The sequence below is a fragment of the Mandrillus leucophaeus genome, unplaced genomic scaffold, assembly GCF_000951045.1.
Source record: "Mandrillus leucophaeus isolate KB7577 unplaced genomic scaffold, Mleu.le_1.0 Scaffold99, whole genome shotgun sequence".
NCBI classification, from domain to species: Eukaryota; Metazoa; Chordata; class Mammalia; order Primates; family Cercopithecidae; genus Mandrillus; species Mandrillus leucophaeus.
This window is the reverse complement of record NW_012110807.1, coordinates 2,750,424-2,775,106: the sequence shown is the minus strand read 5'-3', so window position 1 is coordinate 2,775,106 and position 24,683 is coordinate 2,750,424. Positions and strand designations below refer to the sequence as shown.

General features: G+C 55.3%; 2 protein-coding genes across 4 annotated transcripts in view; both read left to right on the top strand.

Moving 5' to 3' along the window:
- FAM73B (family with sequence similarity 73, member B) overlaps positions 1-8,602 on the top strand; it is a 46,015-nt gene extending 37,413 nt beyond the window's left edge. The window contains exons 12-16 of the mRNA XM_011971195.1: positions 4,596-4,694; positions 5,022-5,156; positions 5,898-5,951; positions 6,657-6,773; positions 7,056-8,602. Coding sequence (XP_011826585.1) covers positions 4,596-4,694; positions 5,022-5,156; positions 5,898-5,951; positions 6,657-6,773; positions 7,056-7,262 — 612 coding nt within the window. The 3' untranslated portion in view covers positions 7,263-8,602. The remainder of the gene's footprint in view (positions 1-4,595; positions 4,695-5,021; positions 5,157-5,897; positions 5,952-6,656; positions 6,774-7,055) is intronic.
- An 8,994-nt stretch (positions 8,603-17,596) lies between these two features.
- The window catches only part of DOLPP1 (dolichyldiphosphatase 1), a 10,156-nt gene continuing 3,069 nt past the window's right edge, over positions 17,597-24,683 (top strand). The window contains exons 1-7 of one of the 3 annotated variants that reach the window (XM_011971191.1): positions 17,597-17,708; positions 21,147-21,247; positions 21,509-21,593; positions 21,693-21,792; positions 22,004-22,102; positions 22,635-22,763; positions 23,260-23,349. In XM_011971191.1, the coding sequence (XP_011826581.1) occupies positions 17,633-17,708; positions 21,147-21,247; positions 21,509-21,593; positions 21,693-21,792; positions 22,004-22,102; positions 22,635-22,763; positions 23,260-23,349 (680 nt within the window). In that variant the 5' untranslated portion in view covers positions 17,597-17,632. Of the gene's footprint in view, positions 17,709-21,146; positions 21,248-21,505; positions 21,594-21,692; positions 21,793-22,003; positions 22,103-22,634; positions 22,764-23,259; positions 23,350-24,683 lie in introns of all 3 variants that reach the window. The other 2 variants (XM_011971189.1, XM_011971192.1) reach the window with 2 other exon arrangements.

Genomic DNA, 24,683 nt, shown 5'->3' with positions numbered 1-24,683 from the left:
CCCGTCTCGGCCTCCCAAAGTGCTGGGATTACAGGCTTGAGCCACCGCGCCCGGCCTCGTTATTCCGTTTCTAAGTCTTTGCGCCCTACTTACCATCCCGCAGTTTACTCTGGAGTGTAGCGGCGCGTGGTGTCCGTCTCTCCATGCCAGCACTGGGAGGGGTGTTCCCCGACTGTGGAGTGTCCCATGGAGTGGAGAGCGCCACACAAAGCCTCCATTCCCTGACAGATGGACACCTGGGCTGTCTGATGTTCACCATCACAGACACCACTACTACAGTCTTCCTTATACAGCTCTCTCGTGAGGTTTTCTGTGTGGCAAAGCCCTGGATATGACATTTCTGGGTCCTGGACATTTAGAAGCCCGGCAGATATTGCTAGTTTGCCCTCCACAAGGCCTTCACAACTTACATCGCTGCCAGCAAATAAGGCTGTTTCCTTGCATCTCTAATTAATGATGAGGTTGCAGAATTGCTTTGATGATTGGTTACTCGTCTTTTTTGTTTTCCTTAATGGGTTTCAGCAAAGTTTTATGAACAGGTCGGACAGATGATTCTGAAACACACATCTAACCTCACTAGCCAGCTACCTACAACCCTCGCTCGTGCCTGCGGCCCTTGGGCTGAAGGCCAAGCTCTGTTTGGTGGTTTGCTGCCCTGTGAGCTTCGTCCTGTCCAGCTGAAGGGCCTGCTTCTAGTGCACCAGACTTGCTGCCTGATCTGGGCTTTGCATATGTTGGTCTCTGCCCCAGGAACACTGTTGCTCAATCTTGTTTTTTTTTTTTTTTTTTGAGGCAGGGTTTCACTCCTGCCACCCAAGCTGGAGTGCAATGGCACGATCTCGTCTCACTGCAACCTCCACCTCCCAGGCTCAAGTGATCCTCCTACCTCAACCTCCTTAGTAGCTGGGGTTACAGGCATGCGTCACTGCGCCTGGCTAATTTTTGTATTTTTCGCAGAGACAGGGTTTTGCTATGTTGCCCAGGCTGATCTCAAACTCCTGACCTCAGGTGATGCGCCCTCCTTGGCCTCCCAAAGTGCTGGGATTACAGATGTGAGCCACCACACCTGTCCTCAATCTTTTTTTTTTTTTTTTTTAATTTTATTGTGAAATACACATAGTAGAGAGTGTAAAAAGTATAGGATTTGGCCAGGCATGGTGGCTTGGCCACTTGAGAGCCTGAGATGGGAGGATTGCTTGATGCCAGGAGTTCAAGGCTGCAGTGAGCCAATGATTGCACCACTGCTCTCCAGCCTGGTCAACAGAGTGAGACCCTGTCTGAAAAAAACAAAACCAAAAAACAAAAAAACAAACAAACAACAAACAAAAAACACGCAAAAAGTGTAAGTTGTTGTTTTTTTTTTTTTTTTTTTTTTTTTGAGACAGAGACTTTCTGTGTTGTCCAGGCTGGAGTGCAGTGGCACGATCTCGTCTCACTGCAACCTCCACCTCCCAGGCTCAAGTGATCCTCCTACCTCAACCTCCTTAGTAGCTGGGGTTACAGGCATGCGTCACTGCGCCTGGCTAATTTTTGTATTTTTCGCAGAGACAGGGTTTTGCTATGTTGCCCAGGCTGATCTCAAACTCCTGACCTTAGGTGATGCGCCCTCCTTGGCCTCCCAAAGTGCTGGGATTACAGGTGTGAGCCACCACCCCTGTCCTCAATCTTTTTTTTTTTTTTTTTTTAATTTTATTGTGAAATACACATAGTAGAGAGTGTAAAAAGTATAGGATTTGGCCAGGCATGGTGGCTCACGCTTGTAATCCCAGCACTTGAGAGCCTGAGGAGGATTGCTTGAGGCTAGGGGTTCAAGGCTGCAGTGAGCCAATGATTGTACCACTGCTCTCCAGCCTGGTCAACAGAGTGAGACCCTGTCTCAAAAAAACAAAAAAAAAAAAACCAAACGAACAAAAACACCCAAAAAGTGTAAGTTTTTTTTTGTGTTTTTTTTTTGAGACAAGAGACTTTCTGTGTTGTCCAGGCTGGAGTGCAGTGGCACGATCTTGACTCACTGCAACCTCTGCCTCCCAGGTTCAAGTGATTCTCCTGCCTTAGTCTCCCTCCCAAGTAACTGGGATTACAGGCGTGCGCCACCACACCCAGCTAATTTTTGTATTTTCAGTAGAGACAGGGTTTCACCATGTTTGCCAGGCTGGTCTCGAACTCCTGACCTCAGGTCATCCACCAGCCTCAGGCCTCCTAAAGTGCTGGGATTACAGGTGTGAGCCACCAGGCCCGGCCTATGTATAGGATTTAATGAAAGACAAACCCCGTATAACCAGCACCCAGGTTAAGAAGTAGGACATATACCAGTACCTGGAAGCCCCCCACCCCACTTTTTCCTCTGTCCCCCTCCCTTCCCCCTTCCTTGGTCACTTGTTATCTGAGTACCCCCAGCCTTCTCTGTCCCCAGGAGGTCATCACCTGACTCATCGTCTGATGCCCGAGAGAACCCCTGGGCTCACCGTGGCGGTGTGGCCTCACTGCCCTGCCTCCTGCTCACGGGCTGCCTTGTCCTTCCTCCCCTATTACTCAGTTAGCTCCATGAGGGCCAGGGTCAGAACTCTCCTGGCACAGGTGTGTGCCCCATCCAGGGCCTGGCACAGGGCGGGTACTGCATCAGCATTCCTCGGATATTCTCCCGGCAGCGGCTGTTTACCTGGCCGTGAGCTCAGTGTCTACTCAGTGGTTCTTCACTACGGGGAGTTCATTCGAGCCTCACTGCAATTTCTGTTTGGCGGATGAGGACACTGAGCCCAGGAAGGGAAGGGGGCTTGTCCAGGGTACCGAGTATGTGAAGGGTAGACTGGATTTGAAGCCAGGTGGCCCGGACCCAGCCTGAGCCCTTAACTTGGTCGGTGGGCCTCCCCAGGAAGCAGGGTGAGTGAACAAGTGAAGGAGGGCTAAGGGGGTGCCAGGGCCCCACCTTTTGGGGAGCTCCCTTTGCAACCTTCCCAGTATGGAACTTTGGTTTTATTAAGAAATGAAAGCCGTTTAGCGGCACCTGAGTGCCACAGCCTGCACCGCGCCCTGGGACTGGAGCAGTAACTGTGGTGGCTCTATTAGGACTGGGGCCGGGCCCTGGCCTGGGAAGATGCTAGCCCTGTGGGAGGCACCGAGGGACTGGGGTTGTAGCATCAGGCCACTCGCTCAACTTGGTGTCAGTGGGGCGACCACAAAACCTCATCGCGTATCAGTGTCCTCCTGTGGAAATGGGTGTGTCCTGGGGACCTTATGCGATGACATAGGGCATGCTCAAGTGTCAAGGACCAGCCCATATCTTCATCATTGTCACCGTTTACCGATGAGAAAACAGACTCAGGGCGGTTAAGGGACGGCCTAGGATCATCCTGGCAAAATCTCTTTAAAATGTAAATACTTTTTAAAACATTTGGGGCCATGTGCAGTGGCTCTGCCTATAATCTCAGCATTTTGGGAGGCCAAGGTGGGTGGATCACCTGAGGTCCAGACCAGCCTGGCCAACATGGAGAAACCCCGTCTCTACTAAAAATACAAAAATTAGCTGGGTGTGATGGCAGGCACCTGTAATCCTAGCTACTTGGGAGACTGAGGCAGGAGAATCACTTGAACCTGGAAGGCGGAGGCCGCAGTGAGCTGAGATCGCGCCACTGCACTCCTGCCAGGGCGACAAAGACTTAAAGAAAAAAAAAGGCCAGGTGCAGTGTGGCTCATGCCTGTAATCCCAGCACTTTGGGAGGCCGAGGCGGGCAGATCATGATGTCAGGAGATCAAGACCATCCTGGCTAACACGGTGAGACCCCGTCTGTACTAAAAATACAAAAAAAGTAGGCAGGCGTGGTGGCGGGCATCTGTAGTCTCAGCTTCTCGGGAGGCTGAGGCAGGAGAATGGTGTGAACCCAGGAGGTGGAGCTTGCAGTAAGCCGAGATCGCACTCCTGCATTCCAGCCTGGGCGACAGAGCGAGACTCCGTCTCAAAAAAAAAAAAAAAGGTCACGAGTTAATCCATGCTGAGAACCAACCCTGACACTTAAGTGTTTTTCTACATCTGTAAATGCAGACCCACCTCTGAAAAGAGCATCCCAAACCCCAGCTAACCCTCAGCGTCCTAGAGAGTGAAGGATGCATCATGTGTGCCGAGAGCCTCCGTGCTGTGCAGGGCGCTTTAAACACTGTTTGTTGAAGGCTTTGGTGCTGGACTGACTGCATCACACACGAGCTCAGCAACTGCCCTAGAAGAGTCTCATCAGGGTGGGGCTGTAGCTTCTCCCCTTTCCCCGTTGAGGTCCAAGGTCACGGAGATTTGAACCTTCAGCTGCCTGACTCTAATCCTCCCATTCTGTGTCCCTCCAAAGTGAGATCACACTGTCACACTAGGCACTCGTGGAAGGCAGCAGGCGCTCAGCAGAGGAGCTGGCTTGAGACCTGACTGCGTGCCCTGGTTCTCTGGAGAAGCACGCTGTGCTAAGTAGGAGACACTTCTCTGTTACGTTTTCTCTGTGCCTGCTGTGTGGGGATGGGCCCCAGCCGTGCCTTGGCATGTCCCCCATCCACAGGCCAGCCTGTCCCTGTGGGTCTTGTCCAGTGACCAGGATGGGCCGTGCTTCTCCCCACAGAGCCCCAAAGGCTTCCTGGAGAGCTACGAGGAGATGCTGAGCTATGCCCTACGGCCCGAGACCTGGGCCACAACACGGCTGGAGCTGGAGGGCCGAGGGGTGAGTTGCTTTGTGCTGAACCCCAACATCCTGGGCTCCCCTGCATCTGAGCAGCAAGGGGGTTCCTGTGCCAAGCTCTACCTCAGTTCCAAGCGGCTGCGACGGTTCCATCGCTGCTCACAGCCCCCAGTTCCTGCCCTACCCCAGGCCAAGGCGGAGGGAGGAATGGCCTCAGCTACACCCATTGCACAGCAGAGCGGGGAAGACATGTCCCCCCGACGTGTGCTCATGCTCTAGCCCCCCAGCCTCAGTCTCCCCATCTGGAAAGTGGCCCCGAGGCTCCAGCAGTGCCCCCATGCATGAGCCTCCCGGGGGCACCCTCCGTAGGTGGTATGCATGAGCTTCTTCGACATCGTGCTGGACTTTATCCTCATGGACGCCTTTGAGGACCTGGAGAACCCCCCGGCCTCGGTGCTCGCCGTCCTGCGGAACCGCTGGCTGTCAGACAGCTTCAAGGAGACGGTGGGTCGCTGCCCTGCTCCCAGACCCACGCTTGCTCACATCAGCCCATGCGGTTGCCTGGCTCCATTCCCTCTGTCCCTAGCACTGGCACCAGGGCTGGGCCCTCACCCCCTAGATCCAGGGCTGCCAGGCCTGGGAGACCACAGTCTGCTCTCGAGAAGCCTCCAGGGTGCCCCGTTGCTGCCTGGTGCCCCAGTTTAGAACCAACGTGGTGTGCGTTTTCTTCCTATTGAGTGGTTTCACTGCTGTGCTGGTATGAATTCGATTCCATTTTAATGCATCCTGTTAAATCAAGTTAAAAGAGGGGAAAGCAAAACCAAAAAGATAAAAAGGCACAGAGCGAGAGACAGCCCAGCACAGGACCCCCAGCAAGGCAAGCAGTGACATTCCAGCAGCCGGGCTGTGCTGCCTGGACCCAGGTTTCTGCGAGGCAGTTTACAGGGGGGAACCATTGCTCCCACAACCACCAAATGATGTGGGAGTGCTGTGTTGTGCTCCTTTGCAGAAGAGGAGACTGAGGCTCAGAGAAGATCCAGCAGTAAGATTAGAGTCGATTCAAGTTTAGGTATGTCCGAGTCCAAAATCAGAGGAGGACGCAGCAGAGCTTAGGTACCCAGCCCCATCTCCCTGCTTGGAGTGGGGTGAGCTGGGTTTAAGAGCTTGGTCCTGGGCTGACAGAGGGTGAGGGGCTGTGGGCTAGGCCCATTTTGACAGCCGGGGGACATCCTATCTTTGATGTAGGCCTTGGCCACTGCTTGCTGGTCGGTCCTGAAAGCCAAGAGGAGGCTGCTGATGGTGAGTGACTGGGCAGGCCCAGGGGAGCATGAGCTGGGCTCTGAGGCAGCTTGGTGGGGAGCGGAGCTGGTGCAGGGCTGCCTCGCTGAGCCACTTGGACTTCACTGCTCACGGCCCTGGCCCCCTTCTTCTGCCGTTATCTCTCCCTGGGCCAGGAGCTCCCTGGAGGCGCATGTAGACCCACTTGTTCTCCTCCCCAGGCCCAGCACAGAGCAGGCCACTGGGGAGGGGAATGGACACCCTAGGGTGGTGGCCACAGGGCTGGCAGCTGGCCTGGTGCAGGCATCTTGGTGGGGACAGGATACCCAGGAGCAAGCAGAGCACTGTCCCTCCTGCCCTTTCCCCGCCCCAGTCAGACTGCTGTAATCTCCGCTCCCAGGCTGCGACTGGCTGCGCTATCTGGGCTGTGGTTTGTTGTTCCCCTCTGCGGCCAGGCTCTGCTGCCCAGCTGATATCAGCTGCTGGGGCCACGTGCTCCAGGCACTTCCCTCAGAGCCACCATGGCCCCACCTTGTGCAGTTCTCACAGCGGCCCACGGTTACCCTGTCTGCACAAGTGAGAATGGGCTTTGAAAGCTCGAGTCACTGCCCAGGGTCATCTAGCAGGAAAGTACACGAGCTGGGGCGACCTCTAAAGCCCAGCCCTTTATGCGACACCTGGGCCTGGTGCCCCAGCCTGGCCCCTCAGCCTTGTGCCCACCCGCAGGTGCCCGATGGCTTCATCTCCCATTTCTACTCCGTATCGGAGCATGTGAGCCCTGTCCTAGCCTTCGGCTTCCTTGGACCCAAACCTCAGCTCGCTGAAGTCTGTGCTTTCTTCAAGGTAAACAGGGAGCAGTTCTTGTTCTTTCCTGACCCCTGCGCTGGGCACAGGCGTCCTGGGAGGTGCCAGGAATGGGGTGAGGGCCCAGGCCTAGGCCTGCTCCCAGAGAGAAGGCAGAGCCGGACCCACGTGGGTCCAGAGGAAGCAGCAAGAGGGAGGAACCTGGGGATGGAGAGGACAGGCTGGGGCTCTGGTGGTGGAGAAGGGGACTTGGGGTGACTTGGAGGGCATCATGGTGGGCAGCAGCCTGCGTCAGGCCCGACACCAGCCCTGCTCCCCCAGCACCAGATTGTGCAGTACCTGAGGGACATGTTCGACCTGGACAATGTGCGCTACACATCAGTGCCCGCGCTGGCAGACGACATCCTGCAGCTGTCCCGGCGCCGCAGCGAGATCCTGCTGGGGTACCTGGGGGTGCCCGTGGCCAGCAGCACAGGCCTGAATGGGACGCTACCCCGAGAGAACGGGCCCCTGGGGGAGCTGCCGTAGAGGTGGCACAGGCTGGGAGGCGGCAGAGAGAAGGCTCCTCCTCCCTTCCCTGGGTTGGTATCTGACAGCTGTGGTAGCTAAGGGCCAGTTGCCCCTGACCTTGCCCCACCCCCATCATCTGGGAGTCCCCAAGGCCTAGAGGGGAAATTTCCATGGAGAAGAATGGAACAGTCCCTGGGGGAAGCAGAGGCCAGGACCAGTGGGGCCTCCGGGAGAGAAAGGCAGTGAGAGGGGAGTGTTGTGGAGAATTGGGATAGGCAGAGCTGGGATGCCCCAGGTGGGGGACTCCAAAACCTCCCATTGCCCCAGGGCTGCTGACAAGGGGGCTGGGAGGGTGGAAGTGAAGGATGGGGCACAGAGCCCTGTGGTGAAGGTCACAGTGTCCTGAGCTAGAAGCCACCTGCGGCTGCAAGGTCTTAGCATCCAGGCATCCGGCTGTCCTGTCCTGATGGCCTCCCCACCTCATTTGCAACTCCAGAGGAGAGTGGGGCCACCCTGATGGGCAGCAGGTCCGGGCCATCCAGAGGTGGGGCAGAGGTGGGCCTCCCACTCCTGTGCTCTCATCTGGGCGGGGACTGGACCCTTGACAAACCCAAGCACCAAACCAGGACACTGTCCTTTGACATACCCTCGCCCTGCCAAAGATCGACATTTCTCCTCCCACCTCTGTCACCACCAAAGATGGGCGGAGGTGGAGCTGGGCCCTCCTGCCCCCGCCCATCCCCCTTCCATGAGCCCGGACCTCCCTGGGCGGTGCTAGGCTCTGAGCTGGGGGATCTGACCAGGTGTCACTCAGGCCCCTGTCACCCGTGGGCCCGGGGACCACGTTGGGGGAGGTCGAGAGGATGTATGTGGCCGGACCAGCTTCCCCACCCTCATTAGGACAAGAAACTGTCCAGCACTTTGCCTTCAGTTCAACGCACAAACGCTCCTGGGGCCTCACAGGGGCAGAGCCTCCCCTGGGCCTGCAGAGAGACTCCTGTTAGCAGCGATGTTCTCATGCCGCAGGGTCCTGTCGGCCCGGCAGGCTCACTTCTCAGTGTCCTCACCTGAGCAGGTGTCTGCGGCCCCAATGCATTCTGCTGGGGCTCTGCCCTGTCCAGGTTGAGAGGCCTGTGGGAGAAACAGACTCCCCTCCTGGGTTTCCACACTCAGGAGTCAGGACTGGCTCCTGTGACCAGGGCCCCTCTCCCCTGGAAGGGAAAGGGGTCTGGGGATGGGAGGGTGCACCACAGAGAGGAGATGATGCTGGGCGTGGCCATCTTCTGTGGGCCTCTTCCCAGACACAGATTCCATGGGCACTAACTCGCCTCCCAGGCTGATGCCCGGAGGCAGCGTCCAGGGCAGGAAGGACCCTGTGCTCCCCACCCCTCATCCTGACATCCTGTTCATTTGCACTTACCCTGTGCTGTGAATGTAATGGTGGGCCTTGGCCCTGCCCACTCTGATTTGCATTTTCATTTGTCTTTGTTTACACATCCGTGCACTGCCTGTAAGAGTCGATTGTCACAGCTTCGACTGACTTTCGGATGGTAGAGTGTGTGCACTGACTGTGAGTCGAATAAACAATTGAAACGATTTCCTTCCACTTTGCCATGTTGTTGGTTATGTGCATGAATGTTTGCTTCTTGGGGCAGAGCAGGGCACCTGCTCTTTGGGGTGCCATGGGTGAAGGTTCCAGGACAAAGGTCAGGAGAAGCGTGGTGGGGGCTGTGATCCTACTTGGGGCCACTTGGCTGCCTGACAGGGTCCAGCCATCCCTAGGCAGGGAGCCCTGGTGGTCAGCGGGGAAGGGTGGGGAGCGGCCAGTGCCACGCTCAAGGCCATGGATGCGCGGTGGGCAGCCTAGCTGTGGACCTCACTCAGGCACCATCTTAGGGAAGTTGATTCTCACTGGCCCTCAGTTTCCACATCTGTAAAATGCAGGCACTGGACCGGGCCAAGGTGTAGACTCACAGGCTTAAAGTGGTTACCACCCAAGCTGTGAGAGCCAGGCGGAGCGGCTGGAACAGTGGGAACAGGTCCAAGCCTGCCGAATCGTTACATGTTTTCATGGGCAGCTGGAAATCACAAGTTTTATTTTAAAGGTTTTTAAAAAAGAAACTTAAAAACAATTTTTCAAATGTACAGAAAAATTGAAAAAAACATATAAAGAACACTCATAAAACCAACACCTCTGGTCATGTAATTAATATTTGCCATGTTTATCTCATGTATTTCTAAAATACTTTAGCCTAAGTTTCAGGCATGTACTTTACTCTTAAACCTTTAAGCAGAGTTTAAAAACAAGGTAGTTGGCCAGGCGTAGTGGCTCACGTGTTTAATCCCAGCACTTTGGGAGGCCGAGGCGGGCGGATCACGAGGTCAGGAGATCGAGACCATCCTGGCTAATACAGTGAAACTCTATCTCTACTAAAAATACAAAAAAAATTAGCCGGGTGTGGTGGCAGGTACCTGTAGTCCCAGCTACTCGGGAGGCTGAGGCAGGAGAATGGCGTGAACCCGGCAGGCAGAGCTTACAGTGAGCCGAGATCGTGCTACTGCATTCCAGCCTGGGCGACAGCGAGACTCTGTCTCAGAAAAAAAAAAAAAAAGAGGGTAGTCACTTTCTCGTAAGTGGGAGCTGAATGATGAGAACACATGGACACACTGCAGGGAACACACACTGGGGCCTGTCAGAGGGCAGGGGTGGGGAGAAGGGAGAGCATCAGGAAAAATAGCTAGTGGATGCTGGGCTTAATACCTGGGCGATGGGATTGCTGGGCGCAGTGGCTCATGCCTGTAATCCCAACACTTTGGGAGGTCAAGGCAGGTGGATCACTTGAGGCCAGGAGTTCAAGATCAGCCTGGCCAACATGGTGAAACCCGTCTCTACTAAAAATACAAAAACTTGGCCAGATGTGGTGGAGGGTGCCTGTAGTCTCAGCTGCTTGGGAGGCTGAGGGACGAGAAGTGCTTGAACCCGGCGGGCAGAGGTTGCAGTGAGCTGAGATCACGCCACTTCACTCCATTCTGGGTGACAAAGGGAACTCCGTCTCAAAAAAAAAAAAAAAAGAAAACCTAGGTGATGGGATGATCTGTGCAGCAAACCACCATGGCACACATTTACCTATGTAAGAAATCTGCACATCCTGCACATGAATCCCTGAACTTAAAAAACAAAAAACAAGGTCATTCTCCAGAATAACCACAATACCGTGATCACACCTAAAAAAAAAAAAAAAAAATTCTCGGGGCCGGGCGTGGTGACTCATGCCTGCAATCCCAGCACTTTGGGAGGCCGAGGTGGGGGGATCACATGAGGTCAGGAGTTCAAGACCAGCCTGGCCAACATGGTGAAACCTCGTCTCTACTAAAAATACAAAAATTAGCCAGGCATGGTGGTGCAGGCCTGTAATCCCAGCTATTTGGGAGGCTGAGGCAGGGGAATCATCTGAATCATCACTGCGGAGGTTGCAGTGAGCCGAAATCGCACCACTGCACTCCAGCTTGGGCGACAGAGCAAGACTGTCTCAAAAACAAACAACAAAGAAAAAACAATAATTTTCTAATGTCTTTGCTGAAAATAAGAGCTTTTCCCAATCAACTGGGGATAAACTCCATCTCAAAAGAAGGATAAATGCTCGACTCTTACAGATTTTAGAGACATGAGCTGATACATTAGCCACCTCTCATGCTGGCAAATGTTTGTTTTGGTGTCTTTTGTTTTTTGTTTTGGAGACACAGTCTCACTCTGTCACCCAAGCTGGAGTGATGGTCTCACTCTGTCACCCAGGCTGGAGGACAGTGGTGGTGTGGTGATCTCAGCTCACTGAAGACTTGACCTCACAGGACCAAGTAATCCTCCCGCCTCAGCCTCCCAAGCAGCGCACCACCACTCCTGGCTAAGTTTTGTATTTTTTGTAGAGACGGGGTCTTGCTGTGTTGCCCAGGGTGGCCTCAAACTTCTGAGCTTAAGCAATTCCCCCTCTTGACCTCCCAAAGTAGGAGGCATGAGCCACTGTGCCCAACTTATTTTGGTTTGTTTTAAACAGTTTTAATAAGGTATAATTCATACATCATAGATTCACTTGCTTTAATGTTGTTTTAAATAAATTTACAGAGGTGTGTACCAATTACCTCGGTATGGCTGGAGAACATTTGCATCACCCCCGTGATGCCCACTTGTAGTAAATCCCCCAGTCCCAGGCCAGCATCAAGCTACTCTCTGTATCGATTTGCCTTTTCTGGGCATTTGCTGTAAATGGAATCATCCAATGGGCGGCCTTTATGCTGGGCTTCTTCAGGTGCAAGCATGTTTTGGAGGTTTGTCCATCTGTGGTATGTTTCAGTATTTTATTTCCTTGTTGCTGCACAGTATTCTGCAAATGACCTTTTCCTCTTTTTTTTTTTTTGAAGAGTCTTGCACTGTCGCCCAGGCTGGAGTGCAGTGGCGTGATGTTGGCTCACTGCAACCTCTGCCTCCTGGGTTCAAGTGATTCTCCTGCCTCAGCCTCCCAAGTAGCTGGGACTACAGGTGCCAGCCACCATGCCCAGCTTTTTTTTTTTTTTTTTTTTTTTTTTTTTGAGACAGAGTTTTACTCTTTTTGCCCAGGTTGGAGTGCAATGGCGCAATCTTGGCTCACTGCAACCTCTGCCTCCTGGGTTCAAGTGATTCTCCTGCCTCAGCCTCCTGAGTAGCTGGGATTACAGGCATGCGCCACCACCCCGGCTAATTTTGTATTTTTAGTACAGATGGGGTTTCTTCGTGTTGGTCAGGCTGGTCTTGAACTCCCGACCTCAGGTGATCTACCCACCTCGGCCTCTCAAAGTGCTGGGATTACAGGCGTGAACTACCACGCCCGGGAATTTTTGTATTTTTAGTAGAGGTGGGGTTTTACCATATTGGTCAGGCTGGTCTTGAACTCCTGACCTCATGATCCGCCCACCTCGGCCTCCCAAAGTGCTGGGATTACAGGTGTGAGACTCTATGCCTGGCCATCTCTCAGAGGTTTTTACAACCGAAACTGTCACTTCTAGTTTGACATCACAGGGATCCAGGGCTTCCACAGCCTCCACTGAAATGGCAGTTTCCCGAGGGCAGCACCCAGCTGGCTATGTTCACCCTTCATCCCTGATGCCCACACATGGTCTGGCATGACTGAGGAACTCAAATATTTCCTGAAGTCAACAAATGAACCTCCAACCCAGAAGGCAGCATCACCGTGTTTGGGGAAAGAGGCTGTATTAGTCTGTTTTCACGCTGCTGATAAAGACTGGGTAATTTATAAAGAAAAAGATGTTAATGGATTCATAGTTCCATGTGGCTGGGGAGGCCTCACGATCATGGTGGAAGGCAAAAGGCATGTCCTACATGGCAGCAGGCAAGAGGGAATGAGAGCCAAGCAGAAGGGGGAACCCCTTATAAAACCATCAGATCTCATGAGACTTATTCACTACCACGAGAACAGTATGGGGGGAACCACCTCCATCATTCAGTTACCTCCCACCGGGTCCCTCCCACAACATGTGGGAATCATGGGAGCTATAACTCAAGATGAGATTTGGGTGGGGACACAGCCAAACCGTATCAGAGGCCAAGAGAGGGAGAGAGCCTTGTTTCCTAAGGGCTTGCTGGGACTCTGAGCACAGAGCAGCGTGGCTGGGGTGCGGTGCAGTTAGACTCTGTACCTCTAATCTCAGGGCCACCTTGTCTGTGAACTCCCTGCCAGAGGAAAGGCCAGAGGTAAAAGGCCAGACCGTGCCCTGGGACAGCTCTGGAAAAGCCTAAGTTTCAGGGCTTGTCTGAGAACCTATGGGGCAGTGGGAGGAGGTGGCCAGCAGTTTGCTTCATGAGACGCAGGGGGTTCTGAACCTGGGCCAGGAGGCCATGGCAAACAGTGTGCCACTCCGAGCCTCACCGTCCTCAGCTACAAGCTGGGCACACTCAGGGCTGCCCTGCAGGGCTGTTGTGAAGGTAACAAGAAGGACGCAGCACCTCTCAGGATGTACAGAGCTGGTGCTGAGAACATCACTGGTCAAACCCTCAGCTCAGAGGGAGGATACAGGCAGCTTGGGCAGCCTCCCCTGGGGCTCCTGGTCATATTCAGGCCTGCACCGCCCAGCCCCTGTCCAACAGCCGGGTACGACTGTGTCACCACTTCCATCTCCTGCGACCCGCGAGGGCTCCTAGGCACATCTCCCTCAGAAATGAATCCACAGCTACAAATCCACAGGTACGAATCCATAGCTGTGCACAGGTGTTCACAGCAGCACTACTTCTAACACCCCAAACTTAGAAACACCCAAATGTCCATCAAGACTAGAATGGGGGCTGGTCGCAGTGGCTCACATCTGTAATCCCAGCACTTTGGGAGGCTAAGGCAGGAGGACTGTCTGAGGTCATGAGTTCGAGACCAGCCTGGGCAACACAGCGAGACCCGGTCTCTATAAAAAATAAAAAAAGACTAGAATGGGAAATAAACTGTGGAATGTTCACCCCATGGAATACCGCACAGCAACAAGAGGAAGCAAATTTCCACCGGAGGCTGCAGCGTGGCTAACGCTCACAACCATAATGTGAGTGAAGAAGCCCCATACACAAAAAGTGCAGACTGTAGGCTTCCGTTGACAGAAATTCCACAATCCAGGCCAGGCTCCATGGCTCATGCCTGTAATCCCAGCTCTTTTGGAGGCCGAGGCGGGCAGATCATGAGGTCAAGAGATCAAGACCATCCTGGCCAACATGGTGAAACCCCGTCTCTACTAAAACTACAAAAAAATTAGCTGGGCATGGTGGTACACATCTGTAGTCCCAGCTACTCGGGAGGCTGAGGCATGAGATTTCCTTGAACCTGGGAGGCGGAGCTTGCAGTGAGCTGAGATCATGCCACTGCACTCCAGTCTGGGCGACAGAGTGAGACTCCGTCTCAAAAAACAAACAAAACAAAACAAAAATGAAATTACACAATCCAGCCAAACCAAAGGTATGGTGTCGGAAGTTGGAAGTCACCTGGGGTGACTGGAGGGGGCGCCAGGGCTCCTAAGGTCCTGGTTCCTGATGTGGGGGCTGCTTACATGTATGCTTAGTTTGTGAAACTACACCAAGCTGTATACGTTTGATTTCTGAAATTTTCTGTATGAAATATACACATGTACATATATATATGTATATATATAATTTTTTTTTAGACGGTCTTGCTCTGTCACCCAGGCTGGAGTGCAGTGGCATGATCTCGGTTCACTGCAACCTCTGCCTCCCGGGTTCAGGCAATTCTCCTGCTTCAGCCTCCCGAGTAGCTGGGACTACAGGTGCATGCCACCACACTCAGCTAATTTTTGTATTTTTAGTAGAGATGGGGTTTCGCTATGTTGGCCAGGCTGGTCTTGAACCCGTGACCTCAGGTGATCCACCCGCCTTGGCCTCCCAAAGTACTGGGATTACAACCCACTCAACCGTATTTTTGAGACAGGGTCTTACTCTGTTGCCCAGGCTGAAGTGTGGCAGCAGGATCACAGCTCACTGTAGCCTTGACTTCCCCAGCTCATGTGATCCTCCCATCTCAGCCTCCTGAGTAACTGGGACCACAGGCATGCACCACTATGCCTGGCTAATTTTTAAAAATTTGTTTATAGAGATGAAGTCTTGATGTATTGCCCAGGCTAGTCTTGAACTCCTGAGCTCAAGTGATCCTCCCGCCTTGGCCTCTCAAAGTGCTGGGACTACAGGTTTAGTCACCGTGCCTGCCCTGAATGTTCTATTTGAAACAAGAAAACCAAACCAAACCCAACAACAAACCCATCTTTCAGAGCTCCCCTCTGCCCCTACTCACAGTGCCCTCAGAGTTTCCGGCGGCCAGGCCCCTGTGGACCTCCCCCCGACCACGTTACTCCTTCTCTCCCTCTTGCCCACTTCATCCAGCCACACTCGGGCCCCAGGGCACCGGCTTACACTGTTCTCTCTGCCAGGAAAACCCTCCCTGGGTAACTCCGTCTCATTTTGTAGTTCCTCATCTTCATCCTCCCTCCGGAGGTTCCTTGCACAGACAGGCCTGCATTTCATAGACTTTGCTCCTGAGGTCTATCTGGGAGCAGCAATGTGGCCCAGATCATGGATGGCTGTCCTGTCCCAGGTAACTATTCTGGGAAGCTTCCGGCCTGCTCCTCACACCTCCTGCTTTTCAGGGGCTAATAATGGCAGTGCCTGAGGAAACCGAGGCCAGCTAACCCCGATGAGCCCAGGCTGGGAGAGCGCACAGCAGGGCTAGGGGCAGTGGGCCTTCTGGGCTCCCTGGTGGGTTGTGAGTCGCCATCATCTCCGGCCACACTGGCCAGCTCACCGTCCCCGCTCCACTGGCCTGGCCACTGACAGACAGAGCCACTCTCTCAGTGGGATTTCCTGGGTTATTCTCACCTCACCTCAGGGGCCCTCGTGTCACTTATCAGCACTTGCTCTAGGTCTGGTCTGGACCAGGCTCAGGGTGTACCAGGCCCTGTCCTCATGTTGCCCAGGGCTTCTCCAGTGGTGGCTGTAACCACCTGTATCAGAATTCCCAGAGCACATAAGAACGCAGACACCTAGGCTCCAACCCAGACCTACTGGATCAACCCAGGCCCTACTGTGACCCAGGAATCTGCATTTTCTACAGGCTGATCTCGGCACTCTGTGAAGTCTGAGAGCTGCCGCTCACTGGGAGGGATAAGGAACCGATTACAGTCCAGTGAGGTCAGGGCTGACACAGGACAGGAAATGCAATCGTGAGAGCCCAGTACTGGCCCCTCACTTGGCTGTGGAAACCTGTAAGTCGAGGAGACACCTGAGCCAGATTTGGCAGGGCAAAGTAGGGCAGGAGAGGCGGTACATCTCATGCAGCAAAACAGCGCATAGTGGCCAGGGGCGGTGGCTCACACCTGTAATCCCAGCACTTTGGGAGGCCGAGGTGGGTGGATCACGAGGTCAGGAGATCAAGACCATCCTGGCCAACACGGTGAAACCCCGTCTCTACGAAAAACACAAAAATTAGCTGGGCGTGCCACTGCACTCCAGCCTGGGTGACAGAGTGAGTCTCTGTCTCAAAAAAAAAAAAAAAAAAAAAAAAAATTAGCTGGGCATGGTGGCTCACACTTGTAATCCCAGCATTTTGGGAGCCAAGGCAGGTGGATCACCTGAGGCCAGTAGTTCGAGACCAGCTTGGCCAACATGGTAAGACCCTGTCTCTACTAAAAATGCAAAAACTAGCCGGATGCGGTGGCGTGTGCCTGTAGTCACAGCTACCCAGGAGGCTGAGACAGGAGAATCACTTGGACCCAGGAGGCCGAGCGAGATCGTTCCACTGCACTCCAGCCTGGGCCTCAGAGCAAGACACTGTCTCAAAAAACAAACAAACAAACAAACAAAAACACGTGCTAGGGGCAGGAGACAAAAGGCTGAGCCCTCCCAGCCCACCTTACCTAGACTGCAATCCAGTCCAGCCAGAGACAGAATCGGATAGGAGAGGTGAAGGCGGGTGGGAGGGTGTGGCTGTTCACGCAGGAATGTCTTGGGAAAACTGAAGGGTAGGTGGAAAACCGACTTCTTGTTTGAAATGCTCCCAAAACGCCTCATTAAGTAGCATAAACGTGAATCAATAAATCTTGGTTAAATGAATGAAAGGAGGAAGGAGTCCTTAATTGCAGCTAAGCTTCCACTCTTAAGTATCAGTTAAGCTTCTGTTCAGTCCAGCGTTTAGGGCACCTTCTGCGCGCCCCGATCCACACACTTTTCACAAAAAGGTCGCCTGCTCTGTATCACTTGCCCTTTCGCCGGCCAGTATGGGGCAGAGGGAAATAAGCCCCCTCTGCTCTCTGGTCTCAGTTTACTCGTAACTGAAAGTGGGTCGGTTCAAACCCCCTGGGGCTGAGGTTGCCTCCCCTCGTTGAGCACGCGCTATCGGACGCGCAGGTCCCTCAGACCACGGGTCAGCTCGGGGTACCAGAGAAGCTTCACTCAGGGCGCAGGTCCCAGCCGAACCAAAGCTCCCACCAAAGTTCAACACGCCCCCAAAGCCAGCGCCTGATTGGCCCGCCCTGCCCACACGCTGAGGCATCCTCACCTTCTGATTGGCTGTTATGCTCCCTGTTCTGTGCTGGAACCCTCCCCTTCTCTGATTGGCCAGGCGCCTACCTGCGCTCGCCCCAGATTGGGCGCCAGCTGGGCCGGCTCGTTGGCTCCCAGGGGCCCCGCTCTCTGATTCGCCGCACGGACCAGCCCCACGGCCTGCACGCTGAATGGCTGCGCCGCTACCTATATTGACCACCGATTGGGTGCACGGCGCCTCTCCGGCGTGATAGGTCAGGACCACCGCCCCCCGGCTCCCCATTGGCTGCTCGAAGAAGCCCGGTCTCCGGGTAAGATGGCAGCGGACGGACAGTGCTCGCTCCCCGCTTCATGGCGGCCGGTGACCCTCACCCACGTCGAATATCCTGCAGGTAAAAGGCGGTCCCGGCTCCGAGTACGCCTTCCCGGGGACGGCCTCTCAGTCCCGGGCGCTCCGGCCTGCGCGAGCCCGCGGAGGGGGCGCCGGGGGACCGGGGTGGGAACTGTCAAATAGTGAGCCATGGAGGGGCTCGGCCGGCACGCGCGCCGCGCAGGCGCAGTGGTGCGGGGATGAGCTGGGCGAAATTGTGAGGCGCTCGCTCGCGCACTCTGCGGCTGCGCGGTCGGGGCGCTCCCCAGGGTCCCGGGGCACCGGTGGGCTGAAATGGGGTGGGGATCTGTGTGAGGCGAGAAAAGATCCCTGGTCTGGACCTTGGCCCTTCTCCCCCGCCCTCCGCTGCCCCAGAGAGGCCGCACTCCCGCTCCAGCGTGCAGGGAGTGTCTGTTTGCTTCGAACAGTGCTTTGGGCTGCTTGTAAGAGAAAGAGCTCCCCGTTGCTGGGAGTGTGCAAGGTGAAGCCAGGCTTTTGAGTACTTGTGGTGCCACGCCTTGATCAGGGCACGACTCCACAACGGAGAGGACCCGATGAGGGGGCGGGCAGCCTCGGGATCTTGACTTCTGGAGCTTCCTATCAGACACACCTCTCGAAGCGCAGGGCTTTCCAGTTGAGAGGTCCATTAGCGGCGTTCTGGAAGCTGTCTAGTAAGAGTGGCGCAGAGCCTGGGAGTGGGGGCCTGACCCATCTGGGTTCCAGTTGAGGCGGAGGCCTTGTGCAGGTGCCTGCCTCTGCTTAAGTTACTTCATCTCTAAAGTGGAACTGATTACAGTGCTTACCTTCTGGTGATGGTGTGAGCATCAAATAGCAGGAGGCACAAGAAGGGCTGAACAGTGCCCGGCATGCAGTAAGCGTTCAGCAAATACTTGCAGTTAATGTTATCCCACCTTCCAGGACCCTCCCTGGGTAGGATGGTTGAGTGCCAGGGAAGGTTGGGCCCCCCTCACTGAGCCCTGGTTGCCTGGGAAGGGCCCGCTCATGCTGCTGTCTTGCGAGATGTGAGAACCTGGCTCCGCTGAGGGCACCAGGATCGAATGCCAAAGAACTTTGACCCTGGTGTTCTGGGTTGAACTGGGGGTGGTATGGCCCTGCCAGGTGCTGGGCCCTGCCTGCCTGCCTAACATTTATCCATCCATTCATTCATTCAGCCAATATCTGCTGAACACTTCTGAGTGCTAGGCCCTGGGCTAGCTCTGGTTTTAGAATGCTTAACAGGGCCTGAAATATCCCTGCACTCCTGCACTATGGAAACTGGCTGCTTTATAAGAGGAAAGCCAAAGCCTGGAGGTGGGGAAAGACTTGCTAAGGCCTCTGCACCTTCACAGCTTCTCCGCCTGGCCTCAGAGTAGCTTCTTGGAGTGCTCACAATCCAGCAAGCCAGAAGGGACCTGGCGGGCAGTTGTGTGCAGCATGATACAGACTGTGATGGACCTGGCTGAGCCTGGAGCATCTGGTGAGGTCTAGTCCTCTATCAATGCTTCTGTGGTTCCCTGCACTTCTCCGTCACACCCCTCATCACACCGTCACTTGCTTACTTAATTCATTCAATACTTTTTGAGCCCAGTTAAGAGCCAGGCCCTGTGCTGGGCTTGGCAGATAGAGTGGGGTATAAAGAGACCCTGTCCATACTCTCAGATGCTGTCCTGATTATCTACACTAGTGGATCATGAACTGTGCCTGGATGGCAGATTCTCCCGTCAGACTGCGAGCTCTGCACTGGCAGGGACATATGTGTCTTTTTTTGCCACTGTGCTGACGTTTGTTGAGTTCACCCAGAGAGCATCCCAGGTGGGGAAACTGTGTGCAAAGGTCCAGAAGTAGGACAGGGCACGGTGCGCTCAGGGAACTTGAGTTTAGTCCTTGGAACTGGAGCAGAGGGTGAGAGGGAAGCAGGGCCAGGACTGTGCAGGGCCAGATGAGCTGGGCTGAGGGGGAGCTTGTCCTAAGGGGAGTGGGAGGCCTGAGGGGGCTTGGATCAGAGAGTGGAGAGGCCAGAGTCCCTGGTAGCATCTTCAGGAAAACGCCAGGGTAGTACTGGCTCTGGGACAGGCTATGGAGATGGCTAAAGCTTTGGGGGTACCTGTCATTCACTGTCATCATAGCCCAGTGCTGTGGAGGTGAGTTTCGTAGTGGAGAGGCCCAGGAAAGAGAAGGGACTCACCCACTGTCACCCAGTGGGACTGTGACAGCACCAGCACTTGAACCCAGGCACTTAGCTGGGCTGCTCTGCTCTCCCAAGCCAACTCCAGGCCAGCCTGACCCTGGGTAGGATGGGCTGGGTAGGATCCTGGGTGCGGATGAGGCCAGGCATGTGTGTGTCTATGTCTTCAGCCCTGGAATTCGGGCTCAGCCCTCTGTGGACACCTTCCCTGCTGCTTGTGTGAGGCTGGTGGCATGGACCATTTCCCACACTGGGTTCTCCCCACCTCTGCCCCAACATGGAAGTGTCCTGGTTGCCAGGGACCAAGCTAGGTGTCTCACAAGTCCCATCTCACTGAGTCTCATGCAGCTGTAGGAGGTAGGCACTAATATCCCTGTTCCACAAGTGGGTGAGCTGAGGCTTGAATCCTTGCCTCAGTTCATGCAGCCAGCGAGTACCGGCATAGGAGCTGAACTATGCCCTCAGACCCCAGAGTGGCTACATAGCTGCCTGTCTCAAATGGTGAGGGTAGCCTTCGGACTCAGCCTCCCCTGCCCTTGGATTCTCAGCTTGAGTGTCCCCATTTCCTAAAAGGGCCCAGTGTTCCTCCGATGCCTCCATCCCAGGCGTGATGGGAGTGTCAGAAGCTGGTAATCAATAGGTAGGCAGTTTACTGCGAGAGAAGCGGCGAGCAGCTGTTACTGTGGCCATATTGGGCTTGGTTTCTGTCCGAGTCTTCAGTGTGGACCCAAGTCTGTGTGGTGTCCAGAGAATGTCGGATTTCCCCGGAGGCCCAGGGCTCAGCCAGGGCAGCCCCAGCACAACAGTGTGTGGCTCTCATATGCCTTCCAGGCTACCTCCCAGGTCCCGGGCTCCACCTCTGGAGTCACCAGGCCAGGTTCACCTTCCTGCTTTGGCAGGAGGGATTGGTCTAGTGTCTGGACCAGGTCAGAGACTTGGACTTTAGTCCTGGTCCCACCTCCTTCTGGCTGTGTGACCTTGGGTGAGTCACATAGTTACTCTAGGATTCAGTTTTTTCATCTATAGAATGGGAACAGTCAGGGCACCTGCTTTAAACGCATGCTGTGTGCACTTTAGTGCTAAATAATAGACAGCATCACATATGACTGTGACTGAGTTGGCACGACCGGCTGGTAAACGGGTGTCCGTGGCTGCCTGGCCCCCATGCTTCAGGCCCTGCCGGGACCTCCTTTCTGGCTCAGGCCCTGCTTGCAGGGGGCTGGTCCCTCTTCTGATGCCTGTGCCCTGTCCTCATTCTGTTCTCTGTCTTGCCAGGTGATCTCTCTGGCCACCTCCTTGCCTACCTGAGCCTCAGCCCTGTATTTGTCATTGTCGGTTTCGTGACCCTCATCATATTTAAGCGGGAGCTGCACACGGTGAGTCTGTCCTGCCCACACCCTCCCCACGCCCCCCCGCAGTGTCCCCACCCTGCTTTGGGCAGCCTGTCTGCCCCTCGGCCCAGGGTTTGCCTTCTCATCCCTGCATCCACCTGTCTTCAGATGCGTGGAGCCTCCTGGCTGGTTCTAGGTTACTCACCTGTTGGGCTGGGAGGTTCAGTCAGAGGCCGTGGTCTTTGGGACTAGGTAGCAGCCAACAGGTGCAAAGAGGCCCAGCTGACCGTACGTCTTCCCCAGCAGATCTCCTTCCTTGGGGGCCTGGCACTGAACGAGGGGGTCAACTGGCTGATCAAAAACGTCATCCAGGAGCCACGGCCCTGTGGAGGTACGGCCTGGGCTGCCAGGGCCTGAGGGTCCCCCAGGTTGGGGCGTTACTGGGAGGTCTGCATCCTCCCATGATGCCCTGGTCTCCTCTCTCTCCCAGGCCCCCACACAGCAGTGGGCACGAAGTACGGGATGCCCTCCAGCCACTCCCAGTTTATGTGGTTCTTCTCCATCTATTCCTTCCTTTTCCTGTATTTAAGGTGAGTTTCTCCCCCAGCTGGGATGGCCCTGAACTGGCTCAGACCGAGCTCTGCTAGGGACTCACTGCTAGCCCTTTGGATGTCCCTGGGGTGGGAGGGGCTGCAGCGGAGGCAGAAGGTACCCAGGGAGCATTTGGATGGGGCCAGGGACTGTTTGGGAGGCCTGGGCTGGGCTGTGGGCTGAGGTCATCTGGTGGGCGTGTTTTCCCAGAATGCACCAAACAAACAACGCCAGGTTCCTGGACTTGCTGTGGAGGCACGTACTCTCCCTGGGACTCCTCGCTGCGGCCTTTCTAGTCTCCTACAGCAGGTATGGAGGAGGGAGAGCCCCTGTCTGCACCCTGCCCGTGTGGTGTCCTGCTGATTCCTGGTCCCTCTGGGACCCCTCCATGGACCCTAGTCCCAGAGCCTGTAGGGCAGAACTGGAAAAGGGGTCCCAGACCTCTAGTTTTAAAAGGACAGGGCTCCAGCTGCCCCTTCTAGCCCAGTCCCCACTGAGCCCACTGAGCCCAAGATTCTGGGGCCAACTCCATGTATCAGCCATCTCTTCCCAGTGTTCCGGAGGAACCCACTGTAGATAAATTCAGAGGTCAAGGGCTAGATGGGAGGCAGGCAGATCCCAGCTGACCCTTCACTGCTGCAGATGGGAGAGCCGTATGGGGTCCGGTGCCCTCCCTCTTGGAAGGGGATCTGAGGCTGTGCTCCGTGGAGTCAGTGTCCTGTCTGTGTGTCTCCACGTGTGCGGGCACAGGTTCCCGGGGAAGCTGGCATGTGGGCAGCAGGGATTGTGCGGGCCTGTCTCTGACTGGCTCTCACATACTTCACTTCTGGCCTTGGCCCAGGGTCTACCTGCTGTACCACACCTGGAGCCAGGTGCTCTATGGAGGCATCGCTGGAGGCCTCATGGCCATCGCCTGGTTCATCTTCACCCAGGAGGTCCTCACCCCGCTGTTCCCCAGGATAGCAGCCTGGTAACTGTCTCCTGCCTTCCTGGGCACCATGGGCCCTGTCCCCTCCTGTGGGTGGGGCCATCATTGGGTGGACCCAGGAGTCTTGACCCCAGCCCCTGTCTCCCTGGCAAGGCCCCAGTGCCTAGCCTTCTGGTGGCATAAGGCTGTAGGCCCCACCTGCCTGGCTTCCACCTCCCCCCGGGGTTTGCGGCAGAAACACGGGGGGATTCCTCAGGCTGGGAAGCCAGAGTGCCATCCTCTGTCCTCGCCTAGGTTCTCAGGGACTTAGAAGCCTGAGTCCTGCTGGGATGTGTGTGCCGTGGGACAGTGCCCCTGCCTGAGGTGACACAGGTGACATAGCTGGGTCTCTCAGTGGCTCTGGGGTCTCAGGCCAGGCACAGAGTCTAGGCAGTGGGGGCGGGTGTCGTGCCAGCCCCGGGCAATGTTGGGGGTGTCTGGTGTAGTAACAGACTCATGCCCTGATGTGGCCCTGGCTCTCTGATGTCTGTCTCTCCAGGCCTGTCTCCGAATTCTTCCTAATCCGAGACACAAGCCTCATTCCCAATGTACTCTGGTTTGAGTACACGGTGACCCGGGCAGAAGCCAGGTGAGTTCAGGGGACAGCGGTGCTCACTGGGCCCAGCCCCAGGCAGCCTCTGCCTCCATGTTTGGAGGGCTCTCTGGGAGCCCCGTGCCTGCCTAAGCACTTCTCTTGCATTAGCTCATTGAATCCTGCTGTGACCCCCGTTTTGCAGATGAGAAAACTGAAGCTTGGAGAAGAGAAGTCATTTGCTTGAGATCTTGCAGATAGTGGGTGGGGGAGCAGGGTGGTGAACCCAGGCTGTCTGGCCCAGAGCCCATGCTTTTAAACTCTGCAGGCCAGAACCAGAGAGCTGGGCAGCTGAGGTTCTCAGGGCTCCCGTGTGTGGACATCCCTAGGGGTTAGTCCAGATGCTTTCTTAGACCTGGGTAAACTGAGGCACGTTGAGTTAGGAGGCCAGCCTGTATTTGTGCAGCAAGTCAGGACAGAGCTGAGCTTTGGAAACTCCTGACTCATGCTGTTTCACTCAACCCAAATCCTGGGTGGGGTTCCTAGTGGGGTGGGAAGGCTGGCTCTTCTTTTTCTTTCTTTCTTTTTTTTTTTTTTGAGACCAAGTCTTGCTATGTCACCCAGGCTGGAGTGCAGTGGTGTGATCTTGGCTCACTGCAAGCTCCGCCTGCTGGGTTCACAACATTCTTCTGCCTCAGCCTCCCGAATAGCTGGGACTACAGGCACCTGCCACCATGCCCGGCTCATTTTTTGTATTTTTTAGTAGAGACGGGATTTCACCGTGTTAGCCAGGATGGTCTTGATCTCCTGACCTCGTGATCCACCTGTCTCAGCCTCCCAAAGTGCTGGGATTACAGGCGTGAGCCACCGCGCCTGGCCGAAGGCTGGCTCTTCTCTGGGTTCAGAGGGGAGCTGAGGCTCCAGAGGAAGCCTGGGAGGTTTCTCGGCAGGCTGAGAGGGACCGTGGGGCGGGGTAGGGTGGGGCGTCCTAGCAGCTAGGAAATGTGTTTAGTGCATCAAGGTCCAAATTATCCTAACGAGCTTAAGAGCAAAGCCGGGGATCCATGAGGAAAGGGGATTGGAGGGGGTTAGGGCAGGCAATCCCATTAGAGGCAGAAGGGCCCCAGCTGGCCCCATTGATCTCTCACCGGCCTGCCACGCCTCACCCTGCCCTGCCCTGCCTGGCTGGCCTCCACCTGCCTTCATTTACCAAAATCTCAGGGCACACCTGTTCTGTGCCAGGCTGTGTGCTGGGGGCAAGCACAGTGACAGCCATGGTCCCCTACTCATGGTGCTCCAGCAGGCAGGGAAGAGCTGCGACGCACCTGCCTATGTGATCAGTGCTGTGACCTGACAGCTTGTGTTGGGAGCCTATGTGGGACCGGGTGGGC